The sequence below is a fragment of the Patella vulgata genome, chromosome 3 (genome assembly GCF_932274485.2).
Source record: "Patella vulgata chromosome 3, xgPatVulg1.2, whole genome shotgun sequence".
Taxonomy (NCBI): domain Eukaryota; kingdom Metazoa; phylum Mollusca; class Gastropoda; family Patellidae; genus Patella; species Patella vulgata.
Window position 1 is genome coordinate 37282272 of NC_065881.2, and position 24037 is coordinate 37306308.

General features: G+C 33.5%; 1 protein-coding gene across 2 annotated transcripts in view; it reads left to right on the top strand.

Moving 5' to 3' along the window:
• Positions 1-34: 34 nt before the first annotated feature.
• LOC126815241 (exportin-7) overlaps positions 35-24037 on the top strand; it is a 55978-nt gene continuing 31975 nt past the window's right edge. The window contains exons 1-12 of one of the 2 annotated variants that reach the window (XM_056100010.1): positions 35-279; positions 5190-5336; positions 5842-5935; positions 7417-7487; positions 8063-8158; positions 10534-10611; positions 15910-16059; positions 16235-16361; positions 17521-17594; positions 21242-21361; positions 22931-23077; positions 23599-23771. In XM_056100010.1, coding sequence (XP_055955985.1) covers positions 265-279; positions 5190-5336; positions 5842-5935; positions 7417-7487; positions 8063-8158; positions 10534-10611; positions 15910-16059; positions 16235-16361; positions 17521-17594; positions 21242-21361; positions 22931-23077; positions 23599-23771 — 1292 coding nt within the window. In that variant the 5' untranslated portion in view covers positions 35-264. The remainder of the gene's footprint in view (positions 280-5189; positions 5337-5841; positions 5936-7416; positions 7488-8062; positions 8159-10533; positions 10612-15909; positions 16060-16234; positions 16362-17520; positions 17595-21241; positions 21362-22930; positions 23078-23598; positions 23772-24037) is intronic. The other variant, XM_056100009.1, reaches the window with a different exon arrangement.

Below are 24037 nucleotides of genomic sequence, written 5' to 3' on the forward strand. Positions count from 1 at the left end.
ACCCCCTTCGAGATGTTAGTTGTTGTAGACAGGATTTTCAAGCCACATCGGAAAGAAACAACTAAATTGCAAAGAATGCCAGTTAAATCAAATTTGTTATTGTGACCTTGTGATGCATATGATTACAAGCAATGTTCATTTTTAAAGGATTCTGAATGTGGAAGATCCTAATTCTCTTCGTTCAAGTTGCATAGGCCTATCAAGAGTTGGGAGTTGACAGCCTGTAGCGCCCCCAGACGTCGCGCGTGAAAAGGAAAAACAAAAATGGCGGACGAACAGGTGAGATTTCATTCAAAACAAAAAAATAAAATGGACAAACCGTGAACAGATTTAACAAAAAGTCTCTTGTCATTGACTGGATATAGTAAAACAGAATTCAAAGAATCCAATGCACTAGTTTTTATTTGGAATTCATTTTCTGTGTCATTTATATGATGCTGCTTTTAGTAACGGTCATTGAAACTGAAAATGATTCACGACTAATTTTTGACACTTACTTTACTTAGCTATAAAAGACGTTAACTAATTATTGTTCTAATTAGTCACAGTTACTAATTTACAATCTGAGTTACGCCATTTGCGAATTGAAATTAAACTATATTTCCTATCTCTTGATTTTTTGCTTGGCCTTCAAAAATAGAAAAAGGAATATTTTTCAGTGTGAAATTAAAAGTATCTATCTGTAGATTAGGCCTTTAGTTTTAGCCAGTCATTCCAATGTATGTGCATTGCATTGTGTTAAATTTTCTTGTGCCATGCGAGCTCAAAAGAAGCTAGACTGACGTATCTAGATCACAACGATTACATGTCGTTTCGGTCTCGCGTCATTTCAGACTTACAACATTTTGGACTTACAACATTTTGGACTCAAATATGGCCTCAACGTTTCGGACTTGGGCAGGTGACATTCCAGACTCGGGTAGGTAACGTTTCGGACTCGGATGAATAAGTTGGAAGGAAAGGTTGAACACAACTGTCAAATCAATCAAAAGCGATTTTATAAAAAATAACATGCAGGTAAAATTTACCGATCGCAATCAAGTACAGCATGTAGTTTTCTCAAGGAACCGCAAAATTTTCATTGTTGAATGTTTATCTGTAATATCTATAAAAAGTAACTGATGAATTTATTAGAAATAGGCCAATTCAAAACACGAAAGAAAATATTTAAACATGAAACACATGGTTATTAAAAGACTCAGGCATACCAAACAATAAAACATGGTTGCAATTACGGTTTATTGTCATCCTTTCCCGTAAAAGTATTTTTTTTAAAAAAAAGAATAATATGCTGTAGAATTTATTTCAAAATTACCTACACAAAAAACAAAAGTAAATATTTACTTGACATGCACTGTTTTTACAAGCCCCTAGAATTGTTTAACGATAATCCGTAAGCTAAAGGTTGACATGCATTCCTGGACAATCTTGCCATAGATAGCAGTACCTACTCTTTTTGGAAAATATTAGAAATGGCAACGATCAAAGTGGGATAATTAAAGCTAATTAACCGATAATCCCTATGTTATTGTAGTATGCGCAAAAAAAACTCACAGTTCTTTAGTGCACGAGGAAAAATGCGAGTTGTCAATCGACGATAAAGGCGGCCATGTGTTGATGCTTCGACTGGCGTAAAAGACATTTAGGCTTTCAGAATTATAAAAACATTAGCAGTATTACTAAATATACACAAATTTTCAACAATATTTTATTGTCAAGTTCAATACTCGCCGATGAAAGAAAATAGAACAAGCAAACAAAATAAAGCAAAACAACTATCGGACTCACATACATGTAAAATGAAAAAAAAAAACCAGCTGTTACAAATATATCACACAAATTTTCAACAGTCTTTTAATTATTCATCGGAGTCCGAAACGTCGCCCGACCGAGTCCAAAAAGTCGTCAAGTAAGTCCAAACCGTCGTCAAACTGAGTCCGAAAGGTTGTCTCTGTTGAGTCCGAAATGGCATTGGACCGAAATGACAACATGCTACCGATCCCAACAGTCATCATTTCCAAATGTCTTTTTTTGTGAAGTCTGTCAATATGCCAGGAACATTAGTTCATCTACCAGCTGCAGTACTGTTGTACGGGACTGTACAGCGAAAGTGGACGCTTACAGATAGACCCTGGATCCATTCACTTGCGTTTGTTTGAGGTGTCTGTATTGCGTCATGTCCGTAGGTTTGTCTTATGTAATTGTTTGTATGTGGTTTGGTCCCCCTGTACTTAATTTTATTAGTACAATGTAGTAGAGATTTGCTCAAATTACTGAATTGTTTGTTGTCCTGTAGAGTCTTAATTATAATATTGACAATTTAGCAATTAAACATTTTTGGAGGATAAGTAGTCTATTCCAAACAAAATTGCATTATACTTACTTCAAGCATTAAATATTACATGGAGATGTAACTCAATACTATGTACATGTACCATTATGTCACAATTTCTTTGAGACAAGAGTAAAGCTCACTCGAAAAAAAAAAACTGGGATACCCTATCAAACAATGTTAACTGTCTGACTTTGAAATAAAATAAAACCAAGTACGAACAATCCAAACCATAAGACAGAATTCGAAGTCCTAAAAAACGTTATAGGCAAAATAGTGTATTCAAGCAAAATAGTGTAATCAGCAAATGGACTGCTCCTCGTGTACAAATTGAAAGTTAAGCTTACTTCATAAAAATATTGCTTCAGTGTGCATAAAATATTGCTTAAGTGCAAATATATATGTCTACCTGGTAAGATAATGTTTAAAGAGCACATGAAATGGGCAAACCAAAATTTATGTACTTTTAAGTGGTTACATAAACTTTACGGCAATTTCACACAGATCTGAATAAAATTAATAGAGCCATCTTCACTTAAGTCGCTATAGACCTCCTATAAAAATGACTTTACCAATTATCGAAAACACCTCTTATCCCTGCAAATATCAGTGACGTCACAGTGGCAGAATGCATATTAGAAATGTTAACTAAGTAAGTACCATATACAGCTGGGATGTTCACTCATTAACAACTGACTGATTCTTTAATCAATCCCCTAATAAAATAAAACAATTAAATATGGATTAATTTTGTTCTATATGAAATGAGCCAGATAAATTCACATAACTTAAAAGAGTGATTTAACTTTTATAATTTGTTTTATAAATGCCATAACCAAGACAGTCACTGTAGCCATATTCCTGTATCATTTTGATCAGTATATATTGGATTAAGCCAACAATATACAATAATAGGCTTATAAGGTCACAATTCTATGGAATACAATTACTGCTTATTACTGAGCGACGTTTCGACTAGGCTTCTCTAGTCATTATCAAGCAATGATAAAATGTGAAAATAAGACAATATATAAATGTACAATGTACACAACGATACTTAGTTAATGCTGGCCAACCAGAGATACTCCTTAATTACATGTACCTAAAGGGAATCTAATTTAATTAAGGATTATAAAGTTTAAAGCTAATAATAACAACATTCAATAAGACCAATTTACCTGAAAATTAACACAAATTGATTAATGAATAACTTGTTATGGAGTATATACAATGATTTATTAGGTTTTAATAATGACAAACGATCAAAGAAGATGAAAATTGATAAAATGTTATCAACAACCACTTTACCTGAAATAAACACAATTAATGATTAATGAATAGCTTGTTGTGGAGTATTTACAATGATTTGATCAGGTTTTATAATCACAACACCCTAAAAAGATGAGATTTGATTGGTATTGTAACGAAAAATGTTGATATATCTATATGTTGATGCATGTGATTCCTTAAATATGAAAAACCCTTAGAACAATGACTGCACAAATGATCAATGGTCCCCTGAAGGCCAACTTTTTAAATTAGTGAGTAGTATTTTCACTGGATGCTATAGTGATTTAGAAAGGCAAGATTTGAACTAATAAGTGCATCGAATTTCGATATCAGCAGCCCTGAAAAGCAAAAATAGTAGCCAATTATTAATTATCATTTTTTACAAATTATAGTAATTATTTCAAACTTAGATTATTACTAGAATATTGTTAAGTATTAAATGTGATTAAATCACTATAGAGTGATCAATAGTGACAAGATTTGTTAAGACAGATGATTGCTATAGCAATGCTCTCTTTTCGTAACGAAACATCCACAATACATGAGGCATATTCACATTTCCCCCAGTAGTAGTGTTAAAATTTAGAACAAATCAAAATAAGAATAGTCCATTAACTTTCATACATTAGTAATCTATGTTTTGTTGTAACTGTAGAGGCCACTACTTTACTTGTAAATTCTCTGGTCACTTCTCGATTAGATAACTTTAAATTCATTTTTAGTTGGTTTACCTTTAAAACTTATAGATAAATTACAAAAAGTACAGAATACTGCAGCTAGATTTGTTACTTTAACTAAGAAATGCGACCACATAACTTACACTGGTTACCTGTTAAATATCGAATTGATTTTAAGATTTTATTACTTACTTTTAAATGTTTAAATAGTTTAGCTCCTGTTTACCTCTCAGATCTTTTAGAACTTATGGTCAGTGCTCTTTTAGTTATCAAGCACCTGTGTTATGGAATACATGTAATATACCATTTAGTTTAAGATGTTGTACATCTCTATATTCTTTTCAAAAACAACTTAAAACACATTTATATAACCCGGCTTTTTAACTGACTCTGTATACAACTGTTAAGATGTCCATAATCCTCTTGTTTATTTATGATCACATTGTCAAGTGCCCCTGAATATGTTGGGGGTGGGGTGGGGTGTTGGGTGGCCGAATGGTTAGCATGTGCGTACTGTATCATAAGATCTGTCATTGAGTCAACTGGCGTGGTTTCGAATCCCGGGTTGTACGTGACAAGGAGTAGGGTCGCCTGTCCAACCTTGTGGGTTTTGTCCGTACTCTGGTTTCCTCCCACTGCTAAAGACCCCTACGCGCAAGCGAATTATTGAAATAAAATTAAACCATATGTTAGTCCCAAAATGACCCTAGTGCAAGTGAATTATTAAAACAAAATTTTACCATATTTAGTCCTAAAATAGAATACATTACACAAAATTTCAAGTGTTCCAGTTGAACTGAAGGATGTCTTGCTGATAAAAATTTGTTACTATGTCTTGAATAGAAGAGAAATGATACCACCCCCTCTAAATCGTTGTTTATTTTTTTTAGGAGTTGCGTCGTCTTGAGGAGCTGTGTAAACAGATGTATGAGACTGCTGACAGTAATATACGTTCAGAAGCAGAAAAAGCACTGGTTTCTTTTGCCATTTCTCCTGATTGCCTGAATAAATGTCAACTTTTATTGGAAAGAGGCAGTGTAAGTTGCTCTCTTTTATATTAAATATATAAATAAGTAACCATAAGTGACTATCCTAACCATTCAAAATATTTAGACATTGTATCATATTACAAATTATATTTGTCATGCTTTTCACTAAGGGGGTTGAGTGGCCTATTGGTCTAATGTAATACGTTTATTATTGAGTCAAGTCATGGGTTTGATTCCAGGCTTGTATGTGAATATGACTTAGGTGTCAGTCGAACCATATGGATTATGGGTTTTCTCCAGTTTCCTTCCACTGCTGTATACATTATTCTGCATTGTGTTGAGTGGACCTTAAACCCCCATTTCTCTATCTCTTTCCTCCAAATGTGAATATACATGTATATGCAGTTTTCTAATTGCTATTCCATTGAATGGTAGTCCCGCAATGACCTAGTTTGTGTCAAGTGGATGTTAAACCCCATCTCTCTCTAGTCTCTCTCTCTCTCTCTCACTCCATTGAATGGCATTGATAATAAGATTTATTTTTATTTTTTAGTCGGCTTATGCACAACTTTTGGCAGCAACAACCTTAACAAAACTGGTAACCAGACCAAATGTGACTTTGCCACTGGAACAGAGAATTGACATTAGTTAGTATTATTTAGTTAGTGCAAGAAATGAAGGGTATACATGTATAACTGATGTGATATAAGGAACTTTATGTTATAAATATGACTGATAGTCCGATTCGGTTTGTTACATAATTCCCATCCGTCGGCTTTTCGGGTAGAAATCGTGGAATAAGCTTTATTTTGAAGGTTTTGATGTTTAATGACAAAAAACCAATGGTGACATTTTTTCTGAGTAGGTCTTCGTGGTATGGGAGGCCATTACTTGAGGGTACTGATTTTGATTAAGTCGTAGTGTTTGGTGTCAATACATATGTTTTCAGGGGCACAGATCACATTTCTAACGGTTACAACTGTGTAAAATGATCACATGTTCACCTATTTTGCATATGTCAAATGATGGGTGCATGTCAATTTCTTGCCACGTTTATTGGCGCAACCTCAACGCTGCCGTTGCGCTCTCTTTCCTTCATGCCAGGAGACCGAATGAATAGGCTATTCTTTCCCAGGAAAATCGATAACAGCTCAGTGGTCATCTCGGATGAGGAATTTTCATAATTAATCAAAATCTACACATCTTCTTATTTTCCCGCCAAAAATGGCTGCCATCTTGGAAATATGCTAAGTATGTGAACATGTGGTCATCTTACAGGGATATAAATTTCAGGAATAGAATCTGCGACCCCGAAAACATATATATTGACACCAAACACTACTACTTAATGAAAATCAGCCATCTTGGAAATATCTTCATGAAGTGATGGAAAAAATCTGAAATATAGTCATGACCCCTGTCAATACTAATACAGTGCCAAATCACAGTTGATATGTCGATAAGATCATAAATAAGTTGAAAACAAAATATAAGTTGAAATATTATCGCAAAATGGCTGCCTTTCAAATAATGGCGTCCCACACTATGAAGACCTACTCAGAAAAAATGTCAACATTGGTTTTTTGTCATCAAACATCAAAACCTACAAAATAAATCTGGTTCCACGATTTCTACCCGAAAAGCCGACGGATTTACATTAAGGATCGGACTATGATCTAAGGAATTAAAGGGATAACTAATGCGATAAATATTATGTTATAAATATGGCTGATCTAAAAAATTATTTGTTGACTTATGGTGTTTGAATTTACATTTTCTGCCAGGTTTTGGTGAATATTCATGATTTCGAGATGGAAGGATCAGGAAGTAAACTGACAGGAATAAGGAAAATCAATTGCGAATATATGAAATTACAGACAGCATACATGTATATTGACTGGGAGTAGCAAGAAATGAAGATATCAATCCCCTTTCAATCAATATTTTTATCAGATGAGTGTGACATGTTGGGTGCTTTGTTGTTATATAGATTGGGATCATCAAAAGGTTAAAAGATATTTTATACATGTAGGCCAATGACATGGGTTGAACATGGTAGTCAAAGGATATTGGTCTGAGTATACTTTAAATAATTAGTTAGCTTACTACATGTATATATATATTTCAGGAAATTATATATTGAATTATCTGGCTAACCGTCCCAAACTATTACACTATGTATCACAGGCCTTAGTGCAGGTAAATATCTATTATAATCTGTATGCAATCAACTGAGTGTTATTCCCTTAAAATCCTTTATAACTCTTTAGAAATAAGTCTGTGTATGCATGTCCATTTATTAATCCTTATGTTATTTCTTTACTGTCTTACTGTCGATTTACAGCCTCAATTTGATTCTGTTATCTGTGCAATGTTTTCACAGGAGATGGTTATTCTGATTCTATTCAATTTTACGCTATGAATGTGTCATTTTGTTACAAATATTTTTTTATACACTCGTCCATCGGTCCGTCGATTTCTTGTGAACACTCTACAGACTACATTTATTTTCTGATCAGTTTGAAATTTTAGTGTGACGAAGACGCCTATTTAATTTCAACAATTTCCATTAATTACTTCTAGAGTTATGGTTCTTATTTTATGAAATTGATATCAGTGTAAATGCTCCTATTACATACAAATTCATAAATATGTGACAACCCCTGTCGACTGCTCAGACAATTTATCTGCTGTGGGCATATGTTTCGTTGCCAGGCAACCTATTTTTTAATTTGAATACAATTTTGTTGAGATATAGTATGTTTATATTTCAGCTATTTGCCAGGATAACAAAATTAGGATGGTTTGATGTAAATAAAGATGAATATGTATTTCGCAATGTTGTTAACGATGTTGGCAAATTTATTCAGGTTAGTAAAGTAGGCGCCTATGAAATTTTTATCCGATGTTGATGAAACTTAAAATATATGTTTGTATCCCAAAGATCTTGGTTCCTTTCGAGATTGACACATGGATTATGGTCCCTGATTGTAATGAAAATCACTTTTTTAATTTTTAGCTTGTTTTCTGTCCATCTCTAGCAAAATGTGGGCATATCTTGCCTGGCAACCACTTGAAAAAAATATGATCCATTTTTGGGGGGAACGAATTGGAAACCAGTGTGAGCCCTGTTGTTAATTGAACTTTGTGACATAATCTTTTTGTGTATATATTTTTTATACGTGAACATTTTCATGTGGACATATATTGTCGCCGCCTCTGGACATCTGTTTGGACGACCGTCCATCCGTCCACAATTGTTTGTGGACACTCTTTAGGTCACAATTTTTATCCGATTTAAACAAAACTTGAAATATTGGTTTATCTCCCTAAGATCTTGGTTCCTTTCTATATTGGCATGTATCGGATCGTAACTTCATGGATTATGGCCCCTAATTGTACGAAAAGTCGCGTTTTTAGCTTGTGGACCCTATAGACTAGAAGTCACAATTTTTATCAGATTTTGTTGAAATTTGAAATGCAAGTTTATAACCCAAAGATCTTGGTTCCTTTCGATATTCGCGCATGTCGGACCGTAACTTCCTGAATTATGGCCCCTGATTGTACAAAAAATCAAAATTTTATTCCGATTTAAAAAACCTTTGAATATATCACCGTTACCTTAATGATGGTTGAGTTCGAATTTCGTGAAATTCGGACCAAAACTGTCGGACAAAATGGCCGCCCCTCGAACGCAAACAGTGTAAAAATATGGTATATCAAAGTTGTGGACCAGTGATGGGATTTCAAAATTTTTCTTGCCGGACATTTTACGGAAAATAAAGGGGCATAACTCTACCGTTATTTAAGCAGAAGAATTCATACCACAATTAAAAATCACATGTCGACAAAATATTCAAATCCCGTACGTAATAAAAATACATATTTAATTCCCGTACGGTATTCAGTTCATACCACAATTAAAAATCACATGTCAACAAAATATTCAAATCCCGTACGTAATAAAAATAGGTGAACCTCGCTATTTTTCATATTTAATTCCTGTACGGCATTCAAATTTATGTCAGTAACATTCCTACAAAATTAAGCATTATCGTAATACATTGAATGAAAGCTTGCCGATCCTGCTTCGGCATCAAATTCACAACCGTAATATTCCTTCAAAATTACGTGTCTTCGTTTATACAGGAATCACAGGAAAGTGCCACTGTGGATGAAAATTTATATATATTGACTCTTAAAAGACGTAAAAGATATCGCAGACAAAATAACTATCCAATGATTTAGGGTGTTATATGCTCTTACGATATGTGACATCTATGACTAGTTTATAGATGCTGTCGGCTCACATCAATGCGATTAAAATATCTGCCACTCTTATTGGATTGATGAATTGTCCGACAAAGGATTAAGTCAGTCAATCATAGCAGATTATGTAGTTAATAAAGGTAGGTGTATAGACGGTATAACACGATAAATACATTGATCACTTAATTACCTAATCAATCCAGCCTATTATCAACGATAATCGGGTTGAGTGGTAGTTATACACTCAGTACAGTATATTAATTTTGAAATTTTGAATATTATTCACCATGTCTTGATGTCCGATTGGGCATATTCCAGGTCGGACAATTTTGGGCGTTTGGAAAATAGCGTTGGACAAGTCCAGAATATACGGACAAAATCCCATCCCTGTTGTGGACCTTCTACAGCTCACAATTTTGATCCGATTTTGATGAAACTTGAAATACATGTTTATAACCCAAAGATCTTGGTTCATTTCTATATTCGCACATATCGGATCGTAACTTCCTGAATTATGGCCCCTGATTGTACGAAAAATCACGTTTTTAGCTTGTGGTCCCTCAAGAGGTCGCATTTATTATCTGATTTAAAAAAAACGTTCCAATATGTCACCGTTATACCATATTGTTGGTTGAGTTCGAATTTCATGAAAATCGGACCAAAACTGCCAGACAAAATGGCCGCCCGTCTACGCAAATAGTGTAAACATCTGGTATATCAAGTTTGTGAACCCTCTAGAGCTCACAATTTTGATCCAGTTTTGATGAAACTTGAAATGCATGTTTATAACCAAAAGATCTTGGTTGCTGTCGATATTTGCACATATCAGATCATAACTTCCTGAATTATAACCGCTGACAGTACAAAAAATCGCTTTTTGTTTAGCTTGTTCTCTATCCATCTCTTGAAAAATGTGGGCATATCCTGCCTGGCAGCAGCTGGTTTTATTATTATATTTATGGTTGGTTTATTTCAGAGTGGAACAACACAACATGTTATGACAGGTGTTCAGTTATTATCACAGTTAGTTAGTGAGATGAATCAAGTTAGTGAGGTAAAATTCCAATTCTCTTATACTTATAATTAAAACACAGAATGTTTAGATTGCTTAAAAATCTGAAACATTTAATAAATGAGCAGTCAAAGGTTTCATTAGACATTATAAATGAAAGTTGAGAATAATTGCAAAATTTTCTTAAAGACGCATTATGTAAAATGTAAGAACTAAATCTGCCTATTGCAGGTCTTTCTTTTGGATTCAAATAGGCGTCACAGCTCCACTGCTCGCATTGGAAGAAAGTGTTTTTTTCCCGATTTGTATTTAATCTAATATTTTAAACTGATTTTGAAAGCTGATATCTTATTTTTTTGTTTGATATGATTTTTATGTACCTGTTCTTATTAATTTTCATAAACATAAGTTGAAATGCGTCAATTTTGAGTGTTTTGACGTTACAGTAAAAAGTTTGGCACATTTTGAAAAGGGGATACCCCACTTCAAGTGCTCGGTGGCGGTTCTTATTATTAATATATTTTTTTCATTTTGATAACTATTAGAAAGATAATTAAACGACCTTTCGATACGTTGGGGATGGAATGTTGGCATTTCAAAATACCATATATTTTTTGTAAGTTGAAATGTTCATTTACAAAGTAAGCTTTATGTTATTTGAATAAAGGACTTGCCTGAACATAATGATAGTTAATTCCATTTTTTTCACGCCTTTTGGCATAGGACTTGGCCTACTAGTAGCCTACATTTAGAGAATTATGTAGATGCACAACAAAAATAATTTGTATTTATTGGTCGATGTTGTTATCTTCGGAGTAGAAAATAAGTAGAATTCTTCTTGTACCGTAACATGTGAGCAATAAATGCAGAGAACAATAGCGAAACAGCGGTTATCTTATTTTTAAAATTATGCAGTTGCTTTTGCAAATACCCAAAGTTCTTAATACTTTACTAAAAATTGTACATTGTTTGTAAAGATGCTAAAATGCTTACTTAAAAATGTGTTGATCACTTGTTTCATTATGGTAAACACCATTGAAAATGGTATAAAATTGCAATTTGGGGGTTTGTTTTTCATTTTTGTTGCTATACAACCAAATACTAAGTAATATACAAGAGTAAAGATATGTAATTTTAAAAATTCACAAACTTTTTGACTTATAAACAAAATTTCACTTCAATTCATTTCTTTCATATTTTATTTATGGCTCAATAATGGCCAAAATGGGATATTTGCTTTTGAGGAACCCCTTTCTAGCCCTTGAGGGAAGGAAAAAACTGTTGCCTGATAGCTACTGATTTTAAAATAATACAATAATCAATATTGATGTCAAAATTATTGGAAGGTAATGCTTTTTGAAAAAAAAATAACCATGGTTGCTATGGTAACAACCCAAACTTCATATTTTACTCAAAACATATAAAATCCATATTATTTGATATTACATGGGTTTCAAATACAGTGGACTCTGTCACTTCCGACATCTGAATACTACAGCATTCTGTGAAATCCTTCATCATTTTCATGTCCCGATTTATTTCCTTATTACTTCAACCGAAAAAGTTTTGAGTAAAATTCCGAATTACGACATCAATCAGCGGTCCCGTCACACGATTTGCACACAATTAACATTGGATAATCCGTCCATCAATCAGTGGGTGTTAAAACGACAAGCAATCACCACTCAATTATCTGTGAGCATAAAACATGTGTCAGTCTTTTTTGATTACCTTGATAATTTTATAATCTCTTGGTATATGATTTGAGTTCCTCACATCAAATATAGCGACATTATATATAAATTGCCGAGATGAAGAATCGTTATAATAATATTGTGTTCATAATGTGTGATGTCAAGCAGGAGATTATAGCAAATTTTGAGAAAGTTCCACGACCTACACAGAAGGAATTAACTGTTAGGTATACTGTTAAACCTGACATGGTCTAGATTTACACCAGAGATCAATTAATATTGAAAGATCATTACAATATTCTATTAGAGATGATGCTAATTTTCTACACCGTCTTACCAGACATATTGTCGTAAAACTGTGTTAATTAATCCAATTTAATTGACATAACTGACAAGAACAATGGAATTTTTAAATCTTCACATTTTCTTAAAGTCGATCTTTTAAATGCTCAATTGTCGCGCAATAAAACAACCAAAGTTATGGATCTTATTATCGATGCTGATTCGGATGTTTAGTGATTACAGAATCTTGGTTAAAAGTTAGTGGAGATGAAGTTACGATAGTTGAGATGACTCTATCATCCGACACTTTTCTGCACCATCCAAGACTACAGTCTACCGCAGGTGGTATTACAGTTTTATACATAAATTCTATTAAAGCTGAAATTATTCCAGAAACGGACACATCTGTACAATCCTTTGAAAAGCTGGTCCTTAAGCTAGCTTTAGCAAAGTTAACATTAATTGTAGTCTGTATTTATCGACCCCCACCTACTAAGAAAAATCAGTTTACAGTCGCTGACTTTCACAAAGACCATTCAGTGCTTTTCTCCAACTACACAAAGTGTAAAACTATATTTTTAGGTAATTTCAATATCCACTATAAGTATAGCAATTCTACCAAGTCCGATGTTAAAAAGTTTATCACTCTTCTTCAATCACATTCACTCAAACAGCATGTAGTTGGAGCTACGGACAAATCTGGTAACATTCTCGATTTTAACACCTGAAGATTCCACTCTAATTAATGAGATTCACAGACAAGCAATTATCAGACCATTCATTTGTGCCTCTCGAGACTGGATAACGAGAAAAAGTCTGTGCTGTGTAGAAATTTGAAAGGAATTGATGTCGATTCATTTCGTTCAGATCTGATTAACTCTAAGCTGGTGTATGATCACACCTCCCAGGTAAACGATCTTACACGTGTATATAATGACACGCTATCATGTCTACTGTCTTGAACAGCATGCTCCAGCCACCCCAAAAACTGTAACTGTTAGACTAAATGCTCCATGGTATAATGAACAAGTACACCTTGCAAAGGGACTTCGTGGGTGTGCAGAGAGGCAGTGGCGTACATCATCAGATATTTTGCGATGCTAGAAACAAAACAACCTGTGTCATTCGTCAAGCTTAACCTGATTATTGCTTGCTGAAACTTGAAGAATGTAGTAACGATCCGCAAAAACTTCACAGATTCATGCACTCATTGATTGGCAAGAAATACAACACTAAGCTACCAGCATCTGAAAATCCTAAAACCTTGGCTGACTAATTTAATAAATTCTTCGTTAAGATTCGGTCTGATCTACAAATCTCTTCTGCAGCCACCCTGGATAATACCACTACCTTTTGCGGTAAACCTGCTTCTTGAATTCTCAGTCTTCACTGAAAAGGAGATTTCTGAAATAATTCTTTCTTCCAAGCCCACAACTTGTATTACAATCCTATACCAACTCGCATAGTTATCCAAGATTTAGATATTCTTCTTCCGGTTATCACAACAATAATAAATATAATATTTGTGACTGTCGTTTGTCTGTCTGTCTGTTCAGGGTTGGCGGCTACACTAGGTCTGCCCCGAGTCTGAAATTTGAGGTATAAGGGTAGCTCGGACCGGGGAGTAACATAGGCCAGGTGGCGTTAGTCTACCACTTCCGGTTTCGAAGTTATGACCCCCGAGCGAAGCCGGGTATCCTGCTAGTAATAAATATTAGTATAAAAAGTGGAATCTTTCCTGAGAAGGCTGTTAACCTTAGACTTCGAGTACATTTATCTTCTAATTCTCTGTTGGATAAATTTCGGTCTGCGTACCGAAAAAATCATGGTACAGAAACAGCATTAGTTAGGGTAGTTATTGATATACGTTGCGCTGTAGATTGAGGTAAACCAACCAGAACTCAACAGAGATAGTGGTATATACATCCCCAGAGCCTATGATGAATTAATCACAAATAGATCAAAACCAGGAAATTAACATAGATGTTACTCCCATATCTTCAGTACCATTTACCCCACAGGGAATATTACTTTTTTTCTAGCATTTAGTTTATGTATCTACACTTTAATCAAGATACCAATTGTTACATACAATATGTAGCACATAAGAACTATCAGTGTGATCACATAGATAATAGGACATTTTATTCAGCAATTGAGTATAACTTTTCACGCTAATGTGCATACATGAGATATTTGTATACAGTTGTACGACTTAGGTATTACAAAATTTATTTAACTGTAATTCACTTAATAAAGACATCAAATTATGTTTATTTAATATGCAGCTCGTAAGAACTATTAATGTAATCACCTTTTATAGTTTATAATATTGGATTTATTAAGTAATACTGTAAGTAATCAAGTATAACTTTTCACACTAATTTACATGTATAAATATTAGTATACTGTTGCATGGCCGAGATATTGTAATCATACAAGAGCCAATTAAGTGGCCTCACTGTGTTGTTTGATTGTTTAGGTAATTAATATGTACATCCAGGGTCAACACGTCTCCCCTATTAATTAATTGGTTTTCGTCTATGTATACATTACGATTAGATATTATTGCATATGGTTTCATTATTATTATTATAATCAAAGGGTCACTGTCCTAATTAAATGGTTTCATTGAATGTTTGGGTTGTATTTCGTACCTTCTGTCTGTATCAATATTGTGCTTGATAACGACAAGAGAATCATTGTTGAAACGTAGCTTTAATAGAAATACAGTAATTGTTATCCATAGAACTGTGGTGTTTATTTTTAACTGTTAGGTATTCAATTGCTAGTACTACAGTATCCGACATGTTAAAGCGAAAAGATGAATTCAAACAGAGTGGACAAACACAACCTGTCAGTCAATTGGTCAGCCGATCGTAAGGCTTGGATGACAAGTGCTATTTATTTGACTTCAGATGATTATATATATTCAAAGTAAATTGTTATGTACATGTATTATGTTATTGTGTTTTGTTATGCAATTGTTTGATATAAAGTTATACAATTGAATGTACCGAAAGGGTTATCATATTTTAAGTTCTGTGTATTCGAGGGTGCATTATAATAAAACTTCCGGTATTCGAAGGTACAATAATACTTCGGGTATAATTGAGGCAATTGAGTATTCCGACATGCTGTCTAATCCGACATATTGTATCGATCCCATACAATGTCGGAATTGACAGAGTCCACTGTATTTTAAACTTCTTACTTTAAAATGTGGTAAACACCTTTTTGGTTATGTTAAAATATTCACTAATAACTGAGACTTCTGATTTAAAATTGATATAGCAGTTCCTGATTTTAAATATTTATTATTTACAACTACATGTTAATTACTTCTGCTTATTTTCTGTTACAGGCAGAAGCTTCTCGCTCCCTCACCAAACATAGAAAAATAGCTTCATCATTCCGAGATACCCAGTTATTCGAGATATTTCAACTAGCTTGTTCTTTACTAAGATCCGCTGCTGGTAATTTAAAAAGTTTAGATTTAACAGATGATAATCAAGTAAGCATTTATTAACATTTTCTTTAGAATAACCTGACTCCCTAAACAAGAATTTATAGATCAGTTAAAATTACTGCTTATTTGATACCTTCAATCTCTATTATCTCTATATAAAAAGTGACTGACAAATTAAGAATTGATATGCTATTTAACATTTATATTTTGTTTTTTTCAGCATGGTCTGTTATCACATACTCTAAATTTAGCTCACAATGCTTTAACATTTGATTTTATTGGCACATCAACAGACGAATCATCAGATGATCTCTGTACAGTTCAAATTCCTACTAGTTGGAGAACAGGTATAATCTTTTATAATAAACTTCATGTATTTGATCATTGTGGTCAAATTATGTTAAGATAGTAGGTCTTTTACCCATTTTTATACGCCCACTCTACAGACTACATTTACCATCTGATTGTTTTGAAATTGATATATGTTGTTTAGTGAAATGAAGAATCCTATTTAATTTCAATAATTTCCGTTAATTACTTCTTCTAGAGTTAATGCTCTTGTTTCACTTTGTTGAACCTTGTGAATGCTTGAACGACAAAAGTTATCACCCGATCTGTATGAAATTTATATGCTTCATTTAGATTAGTGAAACAAAGAAGCCTATTGAATTTCAGCAATTTCTGTTTATTACTTCTAAGAGTTATGGCCTTTGTTTCACTTTGTTGAACCTTGTGAATGCATGGACGACAAAAGTTATCAACTGATCTGTATGAAATTTATGTACATTAATTAAATTAGTAAAACAAAGAAGCCAATTGAATTTCAGCAATTTCCATTTATTACTTCTAGCTTCTAGAGTTATGGACATTGTTTCACTTTGTTGAACCTTGTGAATGCTCGAACAACAAAAGTTATCATCTGATCTGTATGGAATTGATATGCATCATTTAAATTAGTGAAACGTAGAAGCCTATTGAATTTCCACAATTTCCGTTAATTACTTTTATAGATATGGCTCTTGTTTCACATTGTTGTGAACGCTCGAACAACTAATTTATCAGCCAATCTGTATGAAACGAAGAACCCTGTCGAATTTCAACAATTTCTGTAAACGACAGAAATTATAATCTGATCTGTAAGGAATTTTCTTGTAAATGCCCCCAATTATACAACCCTTGTTGACCACTTGAATGATATAACTGCTGTGGGCATATTTTTTGTTGCCTGGCAACCTATCTTATCAGTACTGAAATGTATGTTTTTATGTAGTACTACGACTGACCACAATATATGATAATAACCGATTTGATCACGACGATTACTCCATGGTTAAAACCACAGCTTCAATCGTAGCGCAAATCGTGATAGTGGGAACCTAGCATTAGCAACACAATGAATGTGTTCAGATGTAAAATGAGCAGCCTAATTTTATTTTATTATTGTTATACTGATTTGCAATGTATTACCGGTAATGGATTTTCAAATCCTTTTTACTCCTTTTTCAGCTTTTCTAGATTTCAGTACTTTACAACTTTTCTTTGATTTATTTGCTGGGTTACCATCATCATTGGCACCCATGGTAAGCATCTATGTTCTTTATTATTCACATAAAACGTGTAAGACTAGAAGCAGTCATGTACAATGGATCTACCTGGTCCCTCATATTGTATAAGCAATACTCTATTAACCTGTGTGAAAAATACTCCGGTATGTTAACATGCAAATATATAAACCTCATTTCTCTTCATATGGCTTCCAGATTTAGTTGTTAGTATAAAAGTCTTCTATTGGACTGGAAGAAAGCAAACCTGTTGGGGTGGGACGATTTACCCAATACTCCCCAATACCACCTCATACTACCCAATACTACAACATGATGATGCAAAATAGACATATCATTTGATTTTTTTCAAAAATAGAGAGCTATATCGTGGGAAATGTACCTCAGATGTGATACCGATGTCTGGCTGTTCCATTTGCCTCCCTATACCACCCAAAACAAGCCAATAATAACCCAATATTACCAAATACTCATCATATACTACCAAATACTACCCAGTATGATCAAATAACAACCTAATATTGTCAAATAACAGCACATTAGTATAATTACTGCAACGCATATTCGATATTTTGCAGACAATTGAAATTTTACCCAGTTATCTCCCTTTACAACCGATAAATAGATTTTAGATTGCTGCTCAGATTAATCTTCTTTGGCTTTGCATTTGGTTTCCAATACGACAAACTTAAAAAAAGAAAAACAAGTATGACGATATACCATATTTTATTCCCAGAATGACCCATCTATCTGTTACCGCTTTATAGTGACAAGGCGTAGGGTCATCTGTCAAACAAGGTGGGTTTTCTCTGGTCCCACAGTTTCATCTCGCTGTTAAACGGGTGCCGCTGTTAAACATTCCTTCGCGCAAGCGAGTTAATGAAATAATGTTGAAGTATAGGTTAGTCCTGAAATTACCTAGTTAGTGTCGATTGTTTGTATTTATTTTAAAATTAATGCTTTAACAAAACAAATTGCATAATGTTTTTATTCATTTTTTTATGTCAACTATTAAGTTATTGTATATTTACTTACTGCATGATGTTTTATTTTAAGATCAACGAAATTGCACATGCTTCTTCCAAGTGTGTAATGCTCGGCGCGATACTTCTCAATTCATCAAAACTATCATTTGCGGTCTGTTACAGCTCTGTCCGTTTCTTTTATCATATAAATAAACCAGAAATTGATTACCCAATCCACAATCTTAACCCCGTTGATTAATTGTTAAGTCAGGTGGAATGTATACGAGTAGAGCATTACACATTTGTAATAAACATGCGCATTGTAATAAACAGGTGCAATTTGGTTAATTTTAAAATAAAACATCGTCCATTAAGTAAATATGGAATAAATTAATCGTTGACATGAAAAAATAAATATAAACACATGCATTTTTTTTTTCTTTTGTTAAGGCACATACTATTACATTAATTTTAAAATAAATATAAATATATGCGATTCGTTAATTTCAATAGTTGACATGAAAATATAAATATAAACATATTCTATTTAAAAAAATCACAAACATATGCAGTTTAATTTCAATAGTTGACATGAAAATATAAACATATGTAGTTTAAAATAATAACAAACATATGCAATTTGGTGTATTACAACAGATTCGTTAATTTTAAAGATACATTCCCGAGTACAAACTGGGTGATTTGATGATATATATTTGGACTAAAAACATATTCAAACTAATTAATTTATCATAATTTTGCTTCAAATTCTTCTCAAAACATTGCAATTTTCAGGGAATACCCGGCTATATAAACTCGATCAAAAGAGGTCACGTTTGTAATTGTATCACGTGACACAACGGGTGCGATGTCGGAGGAGAATTCATTGCATACAAAAGATGATGTTGCCTTTATCACTGACTATTTATTACAAATATCAAAGCCTAATTAAATTATTGTTGCGTGATTTTTATCTCAGAAAGTGTTGTACGTCTAACTCTTCATAAAGTTTATCAACATGTACATCAAGCGCTCAATCTCTGCGTGCAACCTTCGACGTCACGCGTCCAGACACTCTTAATCGTCGGGCTGTCGATTAGGGAAACCCGTACATTTTTGTCCATGATTAGATACTAAAATTGCCATACTTTGTACTGGAAATAACTAACCGATAAATACTTTTCTGGGAGTGGTAATGACATCCCCGCGACATTGTCACCTGTGGATATCTACACCTGTACCCTAGAATAACTAGAATTTGTTCAATAGTGACAATGTACGAAGAATCAGTAAAATTTTGTCCTTGGAACCGTTATTAATACATAAAAGACAGATATAAAGATAAATTTGTGTGCTTTCCTAACATATTATACCCAAATGATTTTTTACAGGAACGTGTGCACTTGTAGACAGCATGTTCTCATACTAAAATCGCCAGTATGAAGAAATATAGTATAATAAGACTTTTGAGTATAGTCTGTGGATTTAGATTATTTCCTGGAAAAAAGTCCTATCAAAGCAAACTTGGTCTCAAATAAAAGGTGGGGTCTGTAGGTACTCCAGAAAAAAATGACCCATCATGTTGGCTGTTCAAGTGATTCAGGGGGACGACAGTAACATGACAAAGGTTTTATCCATCTTTCTGATGAGACTTTTTTCCTGGAAAACACATAAATCTGTCTTTATCCGGCAGACTAGTAGGCCAAGAGACCGTTAAATGAACATTTTAAATCAACCTCTAAAATTCTCTTTTATTTGGATGTTTGGCTGTTTATTTCATAAACTGATTTTATTCTAATGCATTTTTAAATCTTTGTTAATTTCTTTTAAAACTCTTTTTATTTTATGTTATGTTATATATTGATATGCTTTTAATGTGTAATATTTATTTTATAAACTGATTTTATTTTAATGCATTTTTATATCTTTGTTAATTTCTTTTAAAACTCTTTTTTTTATGTTATGTATTGATATGCTTTTAACGTGTAATATTGTATGAATAAACTAAAGCGGGGGCATCTATAATAACTTGTTTTCCTTATTTTAACTTCGTCGTCTAGGAAACAAACTGCAAAGCCAAACAAGATGATTAATCTGAATAACAATCTAAAATCTATTTATCGGTTGTAAAGGGAGATAACTGCGTAAATATTTCAATTTTCTTCCAATTATCGAATATTCGTTGCAATTATTATACTGATGTGCTGCTAATTGACGATATTAGGTTTGTATTTTATAATATTGGGTAGTATTTGATAAGTATTTGGTAGTATTGGGTTATTATTTGCTTGATTTGGGTGATACAGGGAGGCAAATGGAAAAGCCAGACATCGTATCACATTTGAAGAACATTTTCCACGATATATCTCACTATTTTTGAAAAAATCAAGCAATATGGTAATTTTGCACCATTATGTTGTAGTATTGGGTAGTATGTGGTGATATTTGGGTGGTATTGGGTAGTATTGTGTAAATCGTCCTGCCGAACCTGTTGAGACTTTATTTAAATGATGTTTGTAAAATCTGCTTGGGTTTATTCTATCATGATGTTTGTAAATTCTGTTTGGGTTTATCCGATAATGATGTTTGTAAATTCTGCTTGGGTTTATTCAGTAATGAAGTTTGTCAATTAGATACAAATGTTGCTGATTTCTATTCAAGTGTTTCTCTCTGATATTATTTTAATTTATTTTGTTCTAGGCTTTATCATGTCTTGTCCAAATAGCTTCTGTCAGGCGATCGCTGTTTAATAATGCTGAGCGTGCCAAATTTCTCAATAATCTTGTAACTGGAGTTCGAGGTATTCTGGAAAATCCACAGGTAGGAATTTACTCAATTTAGACATTTATGAATTGGATTTGCTAAATTTTTAGTTGTGTGACTAAAGTACTAGATATATTTTGACTCAATATGTTTGGCTTAGTGATTTAAAGGAGCTAAATCACTAATATTTGGGACCTAGAAATTTACTCAAATGAGTCGAATGCATATATAAACTGATTTACATTCAATCGTTTCTGCTTTTACTCTAATTTCAAATCAGTTATGTTCGGCGAAATACGCCAGAAATCTCAATCGAATGGCAATCTCTAGCATCTGGTTATTCCAGTCTACACTGATAGTATTTATTGCACATGCTCTCCAGATAAGAATATGGTGTCACCGGTTAACATGACTTATGGAATATGTCTAGCCTCATTCTTCGAGTCCCTTGTTACAAATTGCGCTGAAACACATTATTGTACACGATTCGTGTACCAATGGTTAAATGTTTATTTTGTCTTAAATATTGGATATCAGAAGCCCATATTTTCCCGGTAAGATCAGAACATCAATGTTGATTTAAATTAATTCGTGTTTTCAATGTCGCAAACTTTGGATGATATTGAGTTAGAGACCTAGCTACTTTAAATGTGATATATTTGGCTCAGTGATATATTTGGCTCAATGATTTAAATGTGTTATATTTGGCTCAGTGATTTAAATGTGGTATACAGTAAACTTCGCATAAGTCGGATCTAAATGGCCTTACCAATTTTATCCGAGTTACGCGAAGATCCGAGTTAGCCCAAGACTTAGTTCAGCTCTGAACGTAGGTCTCATCATCGCCCTGTACGTTCAGGTTTCCAGTCAGTTTTACTGGGCAACTTTTTACTGCTAAACGGTCGTGTGTCAGTCTCTATGAACGCCTGAACAATGTAAAGGAACATTTTAGTGAGAAAATAAGGCCTTGCTTACCTCGCTAGAGTCAGTATGTGCAACACAACATGCTGTTAAAAATGCATCCCCTTCTGCTAAACGGCTTTTGCGGATGCCATTGAGGTCTAGATGTGGGGTGGCATACAGATTTACATGGCTCGGCGAAATTTAGGTAAGCTTGGGTGGGGAAAAATTAGAATCGTTGAAAAGCTGAGAAACTTTAGTCAATTATTGCTTTGCCTAGCCTAATTACAATCAAATTTTTTCAAAAATTCCAATTTCGTTTCGTCTTCTATGGCCGAGTTGTGCAAATTTGTGCACTGCCCTGTATTTGGATTTCAGTGGCGTATGCCAGTCCCTTTGGCGGAGGGGGACGGATTTTTAACGGCATGTTGTGAACATACTGCCGGGACTTGTGGAAGGAAAAAAGCCGGAATTAGATCAAATGGACTGAACATTTTGATCCGAGTTGAGCAAAGATCCAACTTAGAAAATCCGACTTACGGGCAGAAATTTAATAAGAAAATCGTGCAGGATCAATGGGTCCAAACGATTTTATCCGAGTTGAGTGAAGATCCGACTTATACTTATGCGAGGTTTACTGTATTTTGATATTATATTTTGACTTTATAATTTAAATGTGATATATTTTTACTCATTAATATAAATGTGATATATTATATTTTGCAGGGTTTAGCAGATCCAGCTAATTACCATGAATTTTGTCGTCTTCTTGCTAGATTAAAGTCTAATTATCAGTTAGGTGAATTAGTTAAAGTGGATAATTATCCAGATGTTATTAAATTAATAGCTGAATTTACTGTTACAAGTTTACAGGTATATTACTTGGTACTCTTATCAGTATTAAATTAAATTCATTACTTTAGATAACAATATTTTTCCGTTTCTTAAATTCTTAAATTTTCCAACATAATATTGTAAAACAATGGTATCTGAGAAATATGAAAATAGTGCTAAATTTTCAATGGGCTTGAACTGAGAAGTAGCCTTATGTTTGGTTGGTCAATATTGGCTTACCCTTCAGGATTCCCATATTGGGGTTTTACATTGTATCAGAGATTGTTTGCCTATTGGGTGTTTTCTGTGGCCAAGCGATCTAATTATGTGGATCATAATGCCTGTTAGCTATGCAAGTCCAAGTTTTGATCCAGGGTTTGGGTTTGTACTTGACAAGTAGTACAGTCGCCTGTCTTACCTTGTTTGTTTTCTCTGGTTTCTTTGATTTCTTCTCACTAAAAACTCCTGTATGTAAACCAATTATGTTAGAACCCTCCCCCCCCTCCACCCACTATCACATGTTAAGATCAATTCCATAGATATATGTTAATATTTTTCAGATGTGGCAATTTGCTCCTAACAGTGTACACTATTTGTTAAGTTTATGGCAGAGAATGGTAGCATCTGTACCATATGTTAAAGCATCTGAACCACATTTATTAGAGACGTACACACCTGAAGTTACTAAAGCTTATATTAGTTCACGTTTAGCTTCTGTTCATGTTGTTATCAGGTAAAATACTAAATTGTTATCATAACCTTATTTACATAATGTGACTTATTTACATGATATGATTTATTAACATCATTAGACATACCTACTTTAGTAGATATATGTGATAGTGCTTGGACCTTGCTGTAATAAAATTATGTTATTATTGACTAACATGATGTGACTTATTAACATACTTTAGTACATGTGATACTGCCCAGACCTTGCTGTAATAAAATATGAAACGATAATGTCATAAGAGAAAGAGAGAGAAATAGGGTTTAAGG